The sequence below is a fragment of the Sander vitreus genome, chromosome 9, assembly GCF_031162955.1.
Source record: "Sander vitreus isolate 19-12246 chromosome 9, sanVit1, whole genome shotgun sequence".
Lineage (NCBI taxonomy): Eukaryota > Metazoa > Chordata > Actinopteri > Perciformes > Percidae > Sander > Sander vitreus.
Genome location: NC_135863.1, coordinates 16,016,203 through 16,033,635, shown reverse-complemented (window position 1 = coordinate 16,033,635; position 17,433 = coordinate 16,016,203). Strand labels below are relative to the sequence as shown.

At 39.0% G+C, this 17,433-nt stretch overlaps 1 protein-coding gene across 1 annotated transcript; it reads right to left on the bottom strand.

Annotated features, from left to right (window-relative positions):
- Positions 1–9,675: 9,675 nt before the first annotated feature.
- LOC144523949 (dynein regulatory complex protein 11) lies at positions 9,676–17,433 on the bottom strand. The gene is made up of 19 exons (XM_078259922.1): positions 17,313–17,433; positions 16,417–16,744; positions 16,147–16,266; positions 15,747–15,929; positions 15,577–15,648; positions 15,004–15,209; positions 14,801–14,885; positions 14,590–14,703; positions 14,358–14,433; positions 13,220–13,326; positions 12,457–12,543; positions 12,285–12,346; positions 12,086–12,168; positions 11,622–11,729; positions 11,339–11,538; positions 10,496–10,582; positions 10,215–10,392; positions 9,890–10,128; positions 9,676–9,789 (listed from the first exon to the last, which is right to left on the bottom strand). The coding sequence occupies exons 1-19, from the start codon at positions 17,408–17,410 to the stop codon at positions 9,676–9,678; spliced, it is 2,547 nt and encodes an 848-aa protein (XP_078116048.1). The 5' UTR covers positions 17,411–17,433.

Below are 17,433 nucleotides of genomic sequence, written 5' to 3'. Positions count from 1 at the left end.
GCCCCCTCCTGCTCTTCTCTAAGTGTGATTGGGGAACCGTGTTTGCTTGTTGCCACAGTTATCACAGAAGGACTACAACTATAATATGATGAAAATATATATCAGGTAACGGCTTAGAAGAAAAACTAATAATCGGATCAGCCATAAATGCATCATCATGTTGTTTTAGACAAAACTCCATTTTACATGCCAAACAAATTCTTCTCAGGCCAATAATGATATAAAACCATCACTTCCAAAATGGCAACATTGGCATGTCAAAATGGATACACATGGCATCACTCTGAAATGGTTAATCCCTGCGATAGCATGCCATTCCTCTTCAGTACTGAAGAGCAGAGTAATCTCTGTCACCTCACTTGGCTGAGCTCAGCACTACCAATATAACCTCAGCTGTGATGCCACCTCCATCGAGCTGCATGCACTGAACTGAGAAGAAGGGGAAGCTTTAAAAAACAAACGAGAAGCCAAACGAGAACTGCCAATCACTAAACTGATTGATATATGTGAGATCATGACACACTTTTGGGAGGTTGGTTCTTCCCACTATCATTATGATGTTTTCAAAGTACTCCAAGAGGAGGGTCATTCTTTACCTACCAGCTAAAATCACATTACAGTAATGCGTCACACAATGGCACTGAATCTGCCAGCCATTATCTAGATTACCTCTACAGGCCTAATCAGTTATGATAGCCATTGAGATCTTCTCTAACATGGCATGTAAGCTGAAAAAATACCATGGAAATAAAAAAGTGATGAGTTGAGCAAACTCAAAACAGCTGAGAGTGAAAGACTTTTACCTTTTGTGAAACTTGCGTGTCTTATAATACAACTGTGCAGTATATGATTTAACTTTAATTAATTAATTTCCCATCAAAGTACACAAGCAAAGAGATAATGCCAAGAAAAACTACCAAAATAACACAAGAACATGTCAGATCACCTGCAGTGATGCACCAACCTTCAACTTAGACTGGAGTTTTCTGGAAAGAATAAATCCTTGCATGTCCTCTTGTGGCACCAGTGACAAAAAACCAAATTACCTTCACCTGAAAAAAGAGGACAGAAACATCCACTATGGCAACAGATCTGTCTGAGTCTTGTCTTGTTTCTCACAAAGCCTTTAAGATTAACAACAAACGTTTAGCCAAAGGAAAGCATGCCCAGGTTTGCAAGCTGCGTCCCTGTCCCCAAAGCAGAGAGCCTATAGCGCTTTCTCTTTTTTTATTTCTTTGATGGAGCATAGGGCTGAACAGCTGACATATCTCTCCCCACATACTAACCTCCAAAATAGCCTTCTGTCAGTATGAGGGCAAAGATAGCTTCGGTTTTAATGGTGTGAGACAACTCATGTCCAGCATCAATGGAACAATCAAAAACAATCAAAATGTAAACAATATGCTTAGCGTAGTTGTTTGATTGTTTTCCAATGTGCATGAATGAGTGAGAGACAAGCTTAGCGCAAATTACTTGAAAGCATCTCAGTAAGTGAAGGTTGTTAGAACAGAGATTTAAAATGACTAGTCCAAGACAGAAGTAGAGTTTTCTTATCATTATACTAATCACGTTATTGCAGTTTAATCACATGCTCTTTGCAATTCTGACCCATATCTGTCAGTGTCCTAAACCTTGGGTTAGACATTTCAAAGTCCATGGATCTCCGCAGGGAGTATCCACCATTGCTGCAGTTAAAAGGTCACAAAAGATTCAACAATATGAAGACACATAAATCCTCTCTTAAATAACACTTGATCGGTGTGTTGATCTGTGAGGTCATTTCCTGACATCAGAGTATAAAGTGGTTTGCTACCCATGATTGCTAAGCTCTCGATAAAAACACCCCATAGAAAACATTCAAAGTAACACAGCAGCCATGCAATTCCGATATTATTCCTCTAGCTCCTCCAACTCAAAAATACGTTGGGCTGAGGTTTTTATTTGCATTACAGTAAAACAGCAAGACTGCCAGACAGAACAAAGCCAGCACTGCCCAGCATTGTGTACGCCTCAGTTTGATAGACAGCTCCATGTGCCACTGAGCACTCTTAAGTCGAGTGAAACTTGACAGGATAATCTCTTGGGGCACAAAAAAACAACTTGTCATCACTGAGAAGGGAACGGTGGCCTGCAGAAGCGAACCAGTCTCATTTTACAGATCTCCTGCAGCCCATTCATTACAAAGCTTTTACTGTAGCCGCTTACTTAGACATTTGAGCGGGAAAGAGTCAATTTAAGTACACTACGCTTTTTGCTTATTGCTAAATGCTAATTTCAAAACATGATGTCATACCCCTTTGAAGAGTGCACTCAAACAGACCTGAAGGCCCCCAATCTATCCCGCCACAATGAAGACGGCCAACTTGATATCGTGAAATGTGGGCCTTCTCGTGTATATCATCTTATTGATGGTGCACATAGGCTAAAAATAGAGCAGTGTTTAAGGAACCAAGGCAATGTGAGGATGTGTTGAGTGAATTTAGAAGTCGACAAAACAGCTGAACACTCCACCTAAGCCTCTGGATCTGTGTTTGGAAACCCTCCCCCTTTTGTGTGTCACATGTCCTCTGGTCCAGACACCAGACAGTGGTTAGAGGAATATAGAAATGTTTAACACATATTTAAAACAGTGTGTTCGGTTTCTCTCCCTCAAATGTTTTTTCATTTAGCAGCACGTTTGCAGAGGTGATAATCTTTGTTGATAGATAGATAGATAGATCGATAGATAGATCGATAGATAGATAGATAGATAGATAGATAGATAGATCATAGATAGATAGATAGATAGATAGATAGATAGATAGATAGATAGATAGATAGATAGATAGATAGATAGATAGATAGATAGATAGATAGATAGATAGATAGATAGATAGATAGATAGATAGATAGATAGATAAATAGATAGACAGACAGACAGACAGACAGACAGACAGATAGAATTTCACATGTCACAGCAGCAGTACACTAACGAAACAACACTGAGCAAAGAATAGAATATATTATTACATGCATCTAAGTACAGGTCACTTATTGTGTAGCTCCGCCTGTGTGGACACAGGCTATATGGAACTGGGATACATACATCTATAAACTCAGGCAACTATAGAGCCCTTAAAATTCCCTGTTTTAACTATTTGTTCACTTAAATTACATTACATTTCTCCAAACTGACCTGTCTTGGGTACCCAAGTCATTTCACATTATTTTAGTACTTTATTTCTCGCTGGCTAGACACGTCATAGCCTACACATTTGAGTGCAAAGTGGATTTAGAAAGAATTATTTTGAAAGTCCCTGTCAGACCGGATGTCGCAGGTAGGCTACTCTTGTGTCTCGTGCTGCTGTTCGGATGATTAAAATGTCTAACGCCAGTTTTGATAAATCACCACGTGGATCAAAGGCCTGGATCGCTCTGAGACGACTTGATAAAAACGGTTCGTAAGTTTCTCTAAGGTTTTCGACTTTACGAGCAGTGATTTATTGTTTTTCAGCCAATGATGTCCTCGGTCTGTGAGTCTGTGTCCATGGCAACCGGCCTCTTTAACCCATTAAAGACTAGCTAAATGGAGATTAGAAGAGCGCTTATGTTTTTGTCACAGACATCCAGCATATAGGTTTAGGTTATCCACAGGCCTACATGAGATATTTCCTTTTCACTTCAGCAAATGTATAGCTAGTGACGTTTATATCCATAAATGGTCTAAGACGAGAGCAGCTGTATTTGACTGTTGAGTGTTATCAGCTTGGCTGCAGCCCTTCATCTCATCTTCAGTAAAGTGATTCAAAGAGGGAATGAAAAGCCTATTTATGATTACTATTAAACGATTGAACTAGTACATGATTCCTGCCAGTTCCATATCATCTGATCATCTCTGGCGGGTGAGACAGTCAATAATAAATGCTCAAGTCTGCAGACAAAGAAATGAATACAGGGTCATGAGTTTCTCATTTTCTAATAAGCGATCCAAAGAAACTGACTAAATCATCAGCGTGCAAATGTTGATGAGGGATTGATAAAGGGTTATAATCCATTAAGTATCAATCAAGATCTAAGTGTGTTTGATATATGTCTCTGTATATATCTCACATAACTGATATGAATAATAATATGTGACTGATATGTTGAAATTCTTAAAATTACATTAACTCCTTCTCCCTCATTGAAAAATCCAGAATTTATGAAGATGCAATTCTTTTTTTTTATTTCAAAAGTTTAAATACTGGACACAAAATATACTTCACTGTAAAGTCCATTATTTGTATATGTGTACTCAGGTTTGAAGTTTCCACATCACGCTTGTGTACTGGAGTGTGATTTGCTTACAATAGTTGTGATGTCACAAAATCAAGTTCTTGTGTTCACATTTGAAACAGAAAGATTCAAGGTGAGCACAGAGAAACTTTCCTCTTACAGCAGATGAATGTAAACACAACATATAAACACTTTTTAAATAGTGACATATTAAAACGTGGTAGCATGATCTCATGTTGTATCTGTTGCAGATGACAGAGTGGTGACTCTTCGTGAAGTGTCCATTCCTCCAGCTGCTGAGGTCACCATGATCATACAGGTGTGCAAGGGGTTCACCTGTTGCTTTTGTTATTGTACCTGCATAGTATGTTCTCGTTCACCTATTTAATATAAATATAAAAATTTAACAAAGATAAATTATTTAAAAACTGAAACTCTGGCTCATTTCTTTTATGTAGTATATATTATTATTGATATATGTTGATATATATTGATATTTTATCTCTTTTCAGATTATCACCACTACCTTTGGGCTAAACACTTCCGATGTCATATTCAAGGTACGATTCTTTCGCCTTCTTATTAGAGATGCAGCCTTGTTTCTGAATCTTTGAAGGAAATTTGTATGTCTGCAGAATAAAAAAAAAAAAAAGAGAAAAAACTGTTTTTGGTTGTAGCTGTCAAATGATCACTTGTGCTTTGATCTGTTTGCAGATAAGGAACCACCGTGGCTGCCTGATCCCTCTGAACAGCTCGATCCCTGCTAACAGCAAGCACATGTAAGGAGTCTTTGACTGGAGACACTTAGTCCTATAATTCAGTACATATTGCATTTATTAAGCACTAATTAATGTCAACTGGTGACATGTTTTTCACTACAGGCCATATGTGCTTGAGGTAGCCAAGATCTTTCAGCATGGTAAGAGCAGACTCACCTTTTGTTCTCTTTGACAGTGTTTTCTTAAACTGTGGGTCCAGTGGATGCTGGTTTAAAAACAGATAATGAATGACAATATAATTGAAACACAGTTGTAATAATATAACATATGTCCTCATAGGAGAAGTTCTAATTGTTGACAAATACTGTGCATTAATAAACACTTAAAATATCACAAATCATAGTTCCTGCATGGCTAACTACACATCTGTCCTCATAAAATGTTCATGGGGATCTGGAATTGTTGATACTGTATTCGCCTTTGTGTGCTGCAGAAATGTAATAGTTCTAAATAACTTGTGCCTGAATCAGTTATTAGCCATATCTATTTCTTACAAAAGTGAAACACAAATTCAGCCTGAAGAAAAAACAAGTTTTTAATGCCTATAATGTTTTGTAATATTTCTGTTCCTAGTGTGTCCTAAGCCCAGAACCATTCCCATGACTGTGCTCAACAAGAGCATGAAGACCAGGCTACAGACTATTGACAGGAGGGTAAGACACAGTAACCACATAGCACTAATACTATACAATAATGGTTTGGTAATGGTACAGTATGAATGTTCTTGTCAAAGGTTTAGACTCTTTCATCGAATGAATAATAGTGCAGTGTTTTCATGCCATTTTACTTTTGTCTAGATCATAAAGCTGTATCACCTGCCAAAACATGAATATACTGTAGATTCCATGTTTTATTACAGATTCAGAGACTGGAGGAGCTTCTGCCTCAAATTAAACTCAGGCGCAACGAAAAACTAAGCCAGGTATTTGAACTTTTCTCTGGGCCTTCTACAACAGTTAAAGGTGCTGTAGGTAGGATTGTGAAGATCAAGGACTTAGCCAACAAATTTGAACATCGACAACTTCTCAGTCCCTCCCCCCTTTCTGCTAAAGCCCAAAACATACTCCTAAGCCCCTCCCCCCACAAGGGAGAATGAATGTGTGACGACTGCGTCACACATTCAGTCTGTCTTACAGTCTAACTGTATTGACACGCAGTTAGACACCCCCCCCCTGGCCCTGATTGGTGCATCTGAACAGGGAGCTGTGGATTTTTGCAAATCACACTACAGGCTGTAGGTGGTGCCAGAGGAGCCAGATTTGTTTTTACTTACCTGCTTCATGTAGTTTTACTGGAACATAGGGTCAGTTTCAGCAAATATGACAGAAAGTTAGTTTTATAAGTCTTACCTACTCCACCTTTAACACAATGCAGACCATCCACACGCTGCGTAGCGGAGGAGGGTCTGGCTAGTCCACACAGCATTCCGAGATGGGAGAAAAACGTGCTCTGCTTTATTGGCATTTCTTTAAACCAATCACAATCGTCTTGGGCAGCGCTAAGCCCCACACGGAACCGCTGCAAGAGAAAACTCAGATTGGACAGATTGTCTAGCTAGCTGTCTCAATTTACCATGCAGAGATCTGAGGAGCAGTTAACAGTACTCCTCATAAATCCACTGGAGATTAAAGCAGAAGGAAATGGAAAATACATGCATCCGGTGGAATTTCCTGGCCACTTACTAATGGGAAATGTTGATTTTATTTGTGAAAATGTGACAATATAAATGGGACTGCGTGTGATATGATTCAACTACAATCAGAGGTATTTTACATTCATATGCATCTCTACATCCACCTGACCATGGCTTCTCTGTCTTGTCTCAGGAGATTGAATGTCTCAACCAAAAGTTGAGGTTTCTTCATAAGAGAATGCAGGTGGGTCATTGTGATCAAACATAATAAAACACCAGAATCTGTAGGAATATTAAAACTATGTCAAGCGATGTGAGGTGTGCGCCTCATTCAGTTCAAGATTATGCAATGCTTCTATTGGACTCCCTCCAGATTGTTAAGACTTGGTTTGAAAGACACACCAAATTGTTGGAAATGTAAGACATAGGAAGGCCAATTACTTCATGTCCTATGGTCCTGTGATAAGTTCCAGGAATTTTGGACCAGGACACATCATAACCTATGTCAGATTGCAGGGACCCAGGTTCCATTCAGCCCACGATTATTTGTTCTGGAAAATTGGTCAATCCTACGCGGAATAGATAAGTACATAAAAAGCTGGGTCCAGGCTAGTTTAATGATAGCCAGACAGATTCTCTTAAGAGGATGGAGGAATGAAGGGGTGCTGTCAATCCAGGAGTGGGCTTGTGACAGCATTTAAAAAAATGTCATATAAACGCTTTGGCTGATTGGATGTCTATACAAGTGGGGAAGGTACCTGAGCTTTCTGGAGGGCTCCTAAAAAGCTTTGTGCTGGGGAGAGACGTGTATGATGGGCTTAAGGTGCTGTCATTTATACATATGTTATTTGGTTTATAGTCTGTCTATTTTATTATTTGGTTGTATGTTTTTGAATAAGGTGGTTACTGTGTCATCTTTTCTAGATTTTTGTCTGGGTGGGTGATCATAACAAAGAGGGGGGGGATATTTTCATGTTGCAAATGGTATGTTTTATGTGTTGTGTTAAAATAAAAATAAAATTTGTTAATCATAAAAAAACGTTTTATAAATGTTATTAACAAACCCTGCCCATTGCAATTTTCCAGATCTCATAGTTTTTGTTTTTTTTGTATTTAGCTGCAACAGTCTCAGAAACACTTCCAAGAAATGTTTTCATGTATTCTTTAAGTCTCTACATTGTTTCCGCAGTCTTTGTGTATCTTACTGCATGTCATTATTTTCAGTTTCATGTTTGCACTCTGCCCCGCTCTGTTGCAGGTGGCAGATTCTCGCAGCTGGAATGGGGGGCTGACCAGAGCCCCTCTGTGGTAACCAAACAGCAGTATTTCCGGCTGTTTTAGAAAACACAGACCATCAGTGGGACTTTGGTTACACAAATCATAACCAAGTGAGGATGATGATGATCTGAATTTTTACAACTTATTTTCATAGTTTGTTAGGTTTTATTACAACTATATTAACAGAAATCCTTCACACTTTTTTTCTGCCTGGAAATGTAGTGTGTCACGTTTGTATAGTTGAGGAACATATTTGTAACCCTTTTGTGTCCTACAGTAGAATTAATTATGGAAGCAAACCTTTGTTGTGTGTACCACGAAATCAATAAAATAAAGGAGAAATGGTGAGATAGTCTTTTCTTTTAATGTTTGCTGCAATATTTAGAAGTAAACTACACAGCCTCAAATAGTATATATCTATATATACACACACACCAGTAGTATATATACCATATTGTAATGTAAAGTTCATGCTTCATCAGCACTTTTGGAGGTGTTTCAGACTTCAACTATTAATATATGGATCCTCTGATATATACTATAGCCAAGTTATAACACTACTTAAAACAACAAAATAGAATCAAAAAATCAATATCTATGTGTAAATCAAGTCTGTTCTATATATTCATAAGTCAAAATCAGTGGTCAAAATACACATATACTATAGTTAATATAAGTATAAAGTAGAACAAACAGAAAAAAAGAAAATAATACATATATTTACATTACTGGTGAAAATCACTGGATATCATGGTCATTTTACACAACACCCTCTGAAAATCCACTTTTTTGATTTACAGTATGGTGTCATAGAAACGACTACGACTCAAAGGGCGCTGACGGAGTACGTCCGGTTCAAAACACTCCAGGGAAGTGGAGAGGGCAGTTGACGCATGTTTTAAGCGCATGCACGTATATACTGTAATAAGTTGACCCGATTTCTCAAATGAAAACTGAAGACAATTTGAGTTTAGTGCTGAATATCATGAAATAGGCTTATTCAATATTCTTAACTATTAAAGAAAACAGGTGACAATTCCAGTGTAATGTAATATGATCATTGTCACTGTTGTTGTGCTGTAATCAACTGATGTGCAGACATACTGGTAAATTGGGTAACGTTACTAGCCTAACTATTTTTTTTCAGACTAAACTAAGGCCTAAAAACTTGCATTTTATAAGAAAGTGACTAATGTAAAACCATGTGCAGCCTTATATTGGATACAGTACTAAAGAAAATGGAAAGACAAAAATGATGTGTACAGTGAATTGTTCCCACGGATGTGTGGCTCGATGGTGTTTTTTGCCTCCAACAGCGCCTTCCAGGCAACTAACCCTAAACATAACCATTGCCGCGCTGCCTGGGAGGAGACGTTGGGGGCAAAAAACACGAAAGACCGCATGTGTGTGGGGCAAAAGTAAAAAAATATATTGTTATACTAATACTTATGTACTTTTACTTCAGTAAGATTTTGAATGCATGACTTACTTGTATTTTACACTGTGGTATTGCTACTTTTACTTAAGTAAAAGATCCGAGTACTTCTTCCACCACTGGAACAAATACGTACTTGGCAGCCCCGTTTAAAAACACACAACAAAAACAAAATTACCCCTTTTTTAAATTGAATTTGTAGGGAGTAAATGGGCCAGTCATCAGAAGGCAATTCACATACAAGCGTTAATACATATCTAACGACATTCAGTTGTGATAAAAACGTGACGACAAACTCATTTTTTCATCATCTTTCTTTCATCTTTGCCTTTAACTGGTGCCTCTTCTTCTTCCTTTCCTGAGGCAGCTTTAATCCTCTTCTTTCCCAGGGGGGTCTTCGCATACCAGTTCTAGTGATACACAAGAAAGAAAAGCATATGATTAATATACAACAAAGCAATTACAATCATGAAAATGCAATGAAAACAAAATATGACATATCCGCTGTACTTTAAGGGCCTCTTCTTCTTCCTGAAACACAGGGTCAATCTTGGCTAATGGAGCAACAAACTCAGCAGCGGTCAGTGGTCTGTTTGCCTGCTGTAGGATGCGACGCTTGGTGACAACGCTCTGGATCACCCGGACGATGTGACCTGGCGTGTAGCCATCAGAAATCTTCGCAAGAGAGCTGACGTCCAGCGCCCTGGTTACATCACCGCCATGCTTTCTGATCAGTTGCTTCCACAAGACTGAAGGCAAACAAGGTCAAAGGTCAACTCTTTCATACCAACAACCACAGCTAAATGAAACTGTTCCCCAATGTGTCTATTCTTACTGTATCTTGAGCCGTAGTCAGGTCTTGGGATGAGGATGATTTTGCTGTACATTTTACACAGTGACTTGATATCAGCACTGAGTGGGTCTTTAGTGGTTCCTACTATCAGAACACGATCCTCCCCTTTGATCAACTTGAGAGACTTGGGCAAGTCTTTCTTCAAGCGTTTGGGATCTAACTGTGTACAAGTACAAAATGGTTTCAGTTACCATGCAAATCGATAACTGAAACATTTAAAACAACATGATAAAGCTGTTCAACTTTATCCTTCCCAGAAATACCTCTTTTTCTTCCTTGGGAACTTTCTTGTAGAACATTTTTTCTGCGTCCTCAATCCATATTACCGAAGGTTGCAGCAATCTTGCAACCTATGCGAAGATTTTTGTGAAAAACTGCATTTTTACTTGCAAGAGGCACTTCCATAAAATTCATCATGCTCCACCAAATTCACCATGACATACACTACCAGTCAAAAGTTTGGGGTCACACAGAATTTTCCATTCCACTCCATTATAGACAGAATACCAGCAGAGATCAGTTGCATTGTTTTTTTTAATCAGGGCAGCAGTTTTCATATTACATTATGTGCTTACATAATTGCAAAAGGGTTCTCAACTGTTGTAGAAAGAAGTGGATGATCTTTAATGCAATATCTACATTGCCCATTATCAGCAACCATTCATCCAATGTTCCAAAGGCACATTCTGTTTACTAATCTGATATCATTTTAAAAGGCTAACTGAGAAAACATTGGAGAACCCTTTTGCAATTACGTAAGCACATAATGTAATCTGAAAACTGCTGCCCTGGTTAAAAAAACAATGCAACTGATCTCAGCTGGTATTCTGTCTATAATGGAGTGGAATGGACATTTCTAAGTAGTGTATTGACAACATACTGCCGCGCATACCAAAGGTGGGAGAATATTCTCCGTTTGCATTTTATGGGGTATTTGACAGTACTTAGTCATAAAATCCCTAATGAGATTAGGTGCTACTTATATATGTTGGGATTATGACTTCAAAGGAAAGAAAATACTATTAAAGAGTTTAGCAGCAGTCATTAAAAGAGCTTTAGAATAACCGCTATCATTACAAACTTTCTTTTACATGCCAGTGTGTTACCTTAAACACCATGTGAAGCATCATGGCGAGGCCACTCTTGCCTGGGTACTTTCCTGCAGTGTTCAAAGGAGACAGATCGAACAGGTTGGCTCCTGTCTCCTGGCAGACTGCATGGACCAACATCTTCTTACCTACACCAGCCGGCCCTGCCAGCAGGATGGCCTTTATCAGAGGAGCTTTCTCATGTACCACCTGTGAGCCTGCAACAACACACACCTTTTATTCAAATCAGAATATATTCCAGTTATATTTATTTAAAATGTAAAGTGAAACACTTTAATACCTAATGGTAAAATTGCATATAGAGATAAGACCTGCCGCACATCTGACAGTGATGGCATGGGCTCAATGTCATTTTGCCTCAGTGTGGTCCCAAGGTAGCTATAGTCACCTAGGAACAAGAGGGAACAACTACAGTATTAGGCCATTAGTTATTCATCTGCACTGTAAATCGTTGGGAAAACTGAAAAAAATAATAAAGTAAAATATATTTCCTTTCTACGATTAATGTGCAGGTAAGAGTGTCATAGTGTTTTGGCAATCACAAACCAGAGGAGGGCAGCACATAACCACTAAATACTTTCCAGAGACCTTGACCGTTACAAAGTGCTCTATTGAGAGAGTTCTGCTTTGTCTACACATTGATTTCAATCAGATTAAAAGCTCACGTACAATTCTGATCTAAATAACACAGAGAGATCTGAAAGATGGCACACCAGTTTACACAAATAATATACAAAGGCTTACCCATGTAATCCTGCAGCCTAACATTATTTGCCTGTTTCAACAAGCCCTGTTCCACCAGCTCCTGACACAGAGACTCAAGAGTCCTGTAGACGCGAATAGATAATGTAATCGTTTCATTAAATAATGTATCGACTTCATAAAACTAAATTCTACAATGAAAAGCATGTACTTCATAAGTGCATCCTCTGTGTGACCTCACCTATCGGCTGTCAAATCTTTGTCCTTTTTTTTCTTCTTCCCACTCTTAGATCCTTTTTTTTTCTGTGGAGAGAAATACATATGATCAGGACACAGCTCAATGCGATCAATGTAAACAGTGGCCAAAACCCCCCAAAAATATACAATGTGTGGAGTTTTTTCTAACTTATTACCTTGGCATTTCCCTTGGTTTTACCACCCTTGTCTTTATCCACAGCTAGCTTCCATTCAGCCAGCTCTTGTCTCATCTGCTCATCTACCTGATAAAAGCAGAATAGACCAAGCAGTGCAACTACAGGTGGTGCTGTTATCAGTTTTAAACACCAGTGACTGAGACACTGAACTGCTAAAAGTACAGTACCGGTGACCAACAGACAATAGAAAACGGTTGTTAAATTCATAGTCTCGCTTTGCCAGACCCTCCTCCAAAGCGCACTGGAAGAGTCTGGCTACTCCACATAGCAATCGGGGATGGGAGGAAAACATGCTCTGGTTTATTGGCATTTCTTTAAACCAATCACAATCGTCTTGGGCGGTGCTAAGCACTGGAGAAAAGCCGTGGTGCCGCTGCAAAATAATCTCGTAAGGAACTTGTTTTGGTGGTGTACGTTTAAAAGTTGTTTTAGTTGTGCAACAGAAAACTCAGATTGGACAGATAGTCGAGCTAGCTGTCTGGATTTACCCTGCAGAGATCTGAGAAAAGGTTAACCACAGTCCTCATAAATCTACCGGCGTTCAAAATGCCAACACAAAGGAAGCCCAGTGCAACGTACTGTATATCCGGCCTATTTGAGTGAAATCCGGCGGATTTTCCGGCGGCAACGGAGCAATCCTGGAAGTGGAATGTCAAGGACATACTTGATATATACGAGACTATTAAATTGCTAACGTGTTGTTTAGCATTTAAAATGTTTTGTTTTCTGTAGTCAGTATCACCTGTACTCGAATCTCTGCCTCAATGACTTTCCTATTTTCTTCCTTGATCAGCTCCACCTCGTGCCTCTGGTTGAAGTTTCTAGACTCACTGCGGGTTTGCCAAAAATCTGAGGATGAAAAATATTCAGTTTAGGTTTTATTTATGTGCATATAACTAGTATATTACTATCAGGGGTTAAAGTGGGATCTGGCAGGTGGGGGAACCCTAAGATCCAGGGGGCATATTTTCAATCTTCTTACTACTTTAAAGTCTCTATCACAGCACGTAAAGAAAACTCACATTTAAAGCTAGTTCACCTGTTACTCTCGTTATTTCCTTCTTTCAAAAAAGCCAGGAGTTTTCATTAAAACAAAAATATGCATGCAAAGTTAATCAGAGCACACAAGGCCATATTGCCTCCTAAGTTACCATATGAGGGGTTGCTGCATTTAAAAGGCTGTTTTTTAAACGGAGTCTAATGCCCTCACTCCACATACAACACAATTTTTGGGCTACATTCACTTCTAGCTGACTTCCAGAGAACAATGAGACCAGAACACCGTCACCGATCTGTTTTGACTGAATATTGTCTGTGTAGCTCAGCTAAAACCAGTAGGCTCCCAACAATGTGATCTTCACCTGTTCAACTGACTTTACCAGATAGTACGTGATTGTCCTGCTATTTTGAACTAAACACAGCCACTTGCCTCGTTCATGGATTCATGACGGTGAGCAGCTGAGGGCAAACATGGGAAACACTGGAATGGATATTTGTCTCTATTTTAAATGAACGGGGAACACTGATGTATGAAACTGCCAATTAGATTCATTTTTTTCATTGATTAATCGAAGGTGCCGGAACCGATCCAGATCATTCCGGCACACTTAACCCAATTCCTATACAATGAGTCGTGGTGATTTGCCAAAAAAACAACAACCTTGATGCTATGTTGCATACCCATTCCCATTTAGTAGGTTTCCATGTAAACAACAATATAGTCTGGAGATGATTTTGAACTGAATGTGGAATCATTTTTTTATGCCAAGTGTTGACTTTTATTCATTTGAGTGGCTACTGTACACTTTAATATATCTATTCTTATATTATATTGACCTTTTTTTCTTTTCTTTTTTAAACATACACACATTTTAACATACCTACAAAGGTTTTGTTTCCTACTTCCAAGTCTGACAGAAAAGCCGAAGGTAGCATCTTCAACCCTGCCTCCTCTTCCTGTGGTTCAGAGTAAAATGACATTGGTTTACTGAATGTAAGTGAAACAGCTGAAAAGGATTGGTATGAATAAGTGAAATCCCATGTAGTACCAGAATTTACTGAATATTATATAAATCACTAAAAATGTATTCAATACAGCTTGTGAGTCCTTACTTCCTCATCATCCTTCCCCTTGTCCTTTTTTCCCTTTTCCTTCTTCTCCTCCTCCTTCCCTTTTGGTTTGTTGTTGGAATCCTCCTCTTCCTTTGCAGCAATTTCTTCCATTAACTGAAAGAAATATGTGCACACCAAACATAATTCTCCTTCTGCAAACTTCTGTAAAAATATGTAATAAATCTTACTTTTGACTCGGGGAGTATTTTACCTGCTGAGGGTTCTTTTCAGCAAAAATGAGGGCTGAGCCTCCGTCCTCTTCGTCTGGGTAGTCTGGAAACGACCCTGTAGCATCACTATTTCAAAAAGACAAAAAGAAGAGGAAAAAAGAGAGAACACAGCTATTTGATTTATTTAATGTGGAAATCAAATTTAAAAAAAAAAATCAAAACAAGCCTCTCCCTGCCACCTTACCGGCATTCAATAAACCATTGTCGGATTTGGTCTTTCATGGTTTTGCTCATGTCATGACCCTCTACATCACGTAGTTGGTTTGTGACAGCCACTACAGACTTCTGATAGTCTTCGTTGTGCTCCACCTGCTTACTCCACGTACAAGCTTCACTAGTCTGGGCAGTGATTTCTGCAGGGCATGGCAACTGGTATTTTGGATCCATAGCCTAACATGAAAGTAACCAAACATACCTTATATATTAAAAACCTGCCCTTCTTCATTTGTTGCAAGCTCTCAAAAGGAAATTATAATCAACGAACAGACAAAGGTTTAAGGGAAAAACTGTGGTGGTATATTAATTCATACTGAAGTGGAACCAGGAAATATTGCAATACAGCTTTCATGATATACCGTAGTTGCTCCGAAAAAAATGTTATCTTAATCTCAAACAAGACAAAGGAGGAACATAAGGTCCTAAGGATTGGATTTGATTGGATTGGATTCATTAGAAGTACCGGTGGCTTTGTAAAAAGTTGGGGATCTATTTTTACATTTAAACGCAATTAGAAAAATGTATGGCACATTTTACTCACCATTCCCAGAAAAATCATTTCTTCGTCCCGAGCAATCTTTGCCCTCTTCCTCTGTATGTAGCCCCTCCACACCTGCAAATCACATTCAACCCTTTCAGCATGAGAGAGGCTACAAGCCAAAGACAGCGGCAGAGAAAGAGGCATGTAGGATTATTTTGATAGCAGAGGACCTTCTGAATGCAGACTGTAGCCAACTCAATGGCAGCTGTTCCAGGGTCCTTGGTCTTGTACATCCTGTTCATATTTCTGCTCTCTTCATTCAGCTTGGCCCTCAGGCGTCCTTGGCGAGCCCTCTCCACCACTTGAAGGATCTTAATGGCCTCCTCTTGACTCATGCCCTTGGTCATTAGAGGCTGTAAGGACAAAATATTGAAACATTGCTCTTCTTGGCATTGATTAATTAAATATTATTATAAATTAAAACAATAGTTTTTGTTTCCCATATTATTATTATTTTCCTGATAATTTTCTGTATGTAACAAATTCAAAAGAACAAATGAAGTCAAAGAATATCCAGTCCTACACATACAGGCTTTAACTAAGATGTGGCTACTTTACTTTTCAACTCACTTCTGGGCTTTCAGTAACCTCCACCAATTTAAGAATATCTGTCAGCATCGTCTTTCGTTCTTGAAATTCTTTGCTGCAATCACTGATGAAATAGCGAGGGATAGGGATCTCAAGGTCTACCTAGAGTGACAATAAAGAAAATAGCTGCTACATCATTATTGAAGAGTCATCACATACAGTATATACTGTATATACCCAATGCCTGCTGTGAATAAGTCAATATAATGTTCAGGTAATTTCAGCAAACTTGTTCTTAAAAATGAAACTCACAGGTGTAAGCTTCAAATCATGAAGGACATCATCCATGTAGTGGTACTCTGAAAACTCTTTCTCCACCATTTCATTCTTTAGCTCTAACACCCTCCCCATCACGCCATCAAGAATCGCCCGAATAACTCTTCTTTTCTGAGGGTGGACCACCTGGTCATAGACCTTCTCCAGCTGTCTGAAGATTTGGATGTAGCGCACATAAAGCATGGCCAGACGCTGGAAGAACACTACCCTGTCCTTTTCTGGGCGAGGGGGCTCAGTAGGCAGTTCCTCCGTTAGCAGACGGCCCAACTCTAACTGAGCATCTGCCCACAGCTGGTTGTATGTCCTGGAATAATGTGAACAATATGATGAGCCGAGGCTGGAAAATGGTACCTTAATTACTTGTAGGTGAGAGATAGTCAAGAAGACAAGATGCTCTGTTATTTAACCAGCAGGAGTCTCATGTGCTAAAAATTACTGGAAAGCCGCACGTGTGATTATTGCTGCCATGAATGAGGTTTGAAAAAACACACTTTTAAATAACGTTACCGGCGGTACCTTATTTTTAATGTGTGTTGCTTGCTGTCGTGTTGTTTGATGCTTAACTTAGATTAAGCTAATTTAACATTTCAAAATTGCAGGTGAAGTGACAATGTATTGTTTTCAAATGTACTTTGAGCCACAACGTGTTATGTGCACAGCATTACAGTTACAACTTGGCTTAACTAGCTAAACATTGCTTGGGTTGTTACAACTTGGCTTAACTAGCTAAACATTGCTTGGGTTGTTGGCATGAAACCAGCTAGCTAACGTTAGCTAAAGTTAACTTTGATATGCTAACGTTAAAGTCGAACTACAGTAGGCGTAAACGTTAAAGCTGTAACGGCGGTGTCTGCTGGGACGTTTAACGTTACCTTTGCGACATGGCTCTGCCTCCAGGGAAAGAAAAACGGGTTTCACTGTTTCTTATCAAATAACCAAACAACTTACAGAGGGTACAACTAACTAACATTAGCTACAGTGCGTCAAACATGA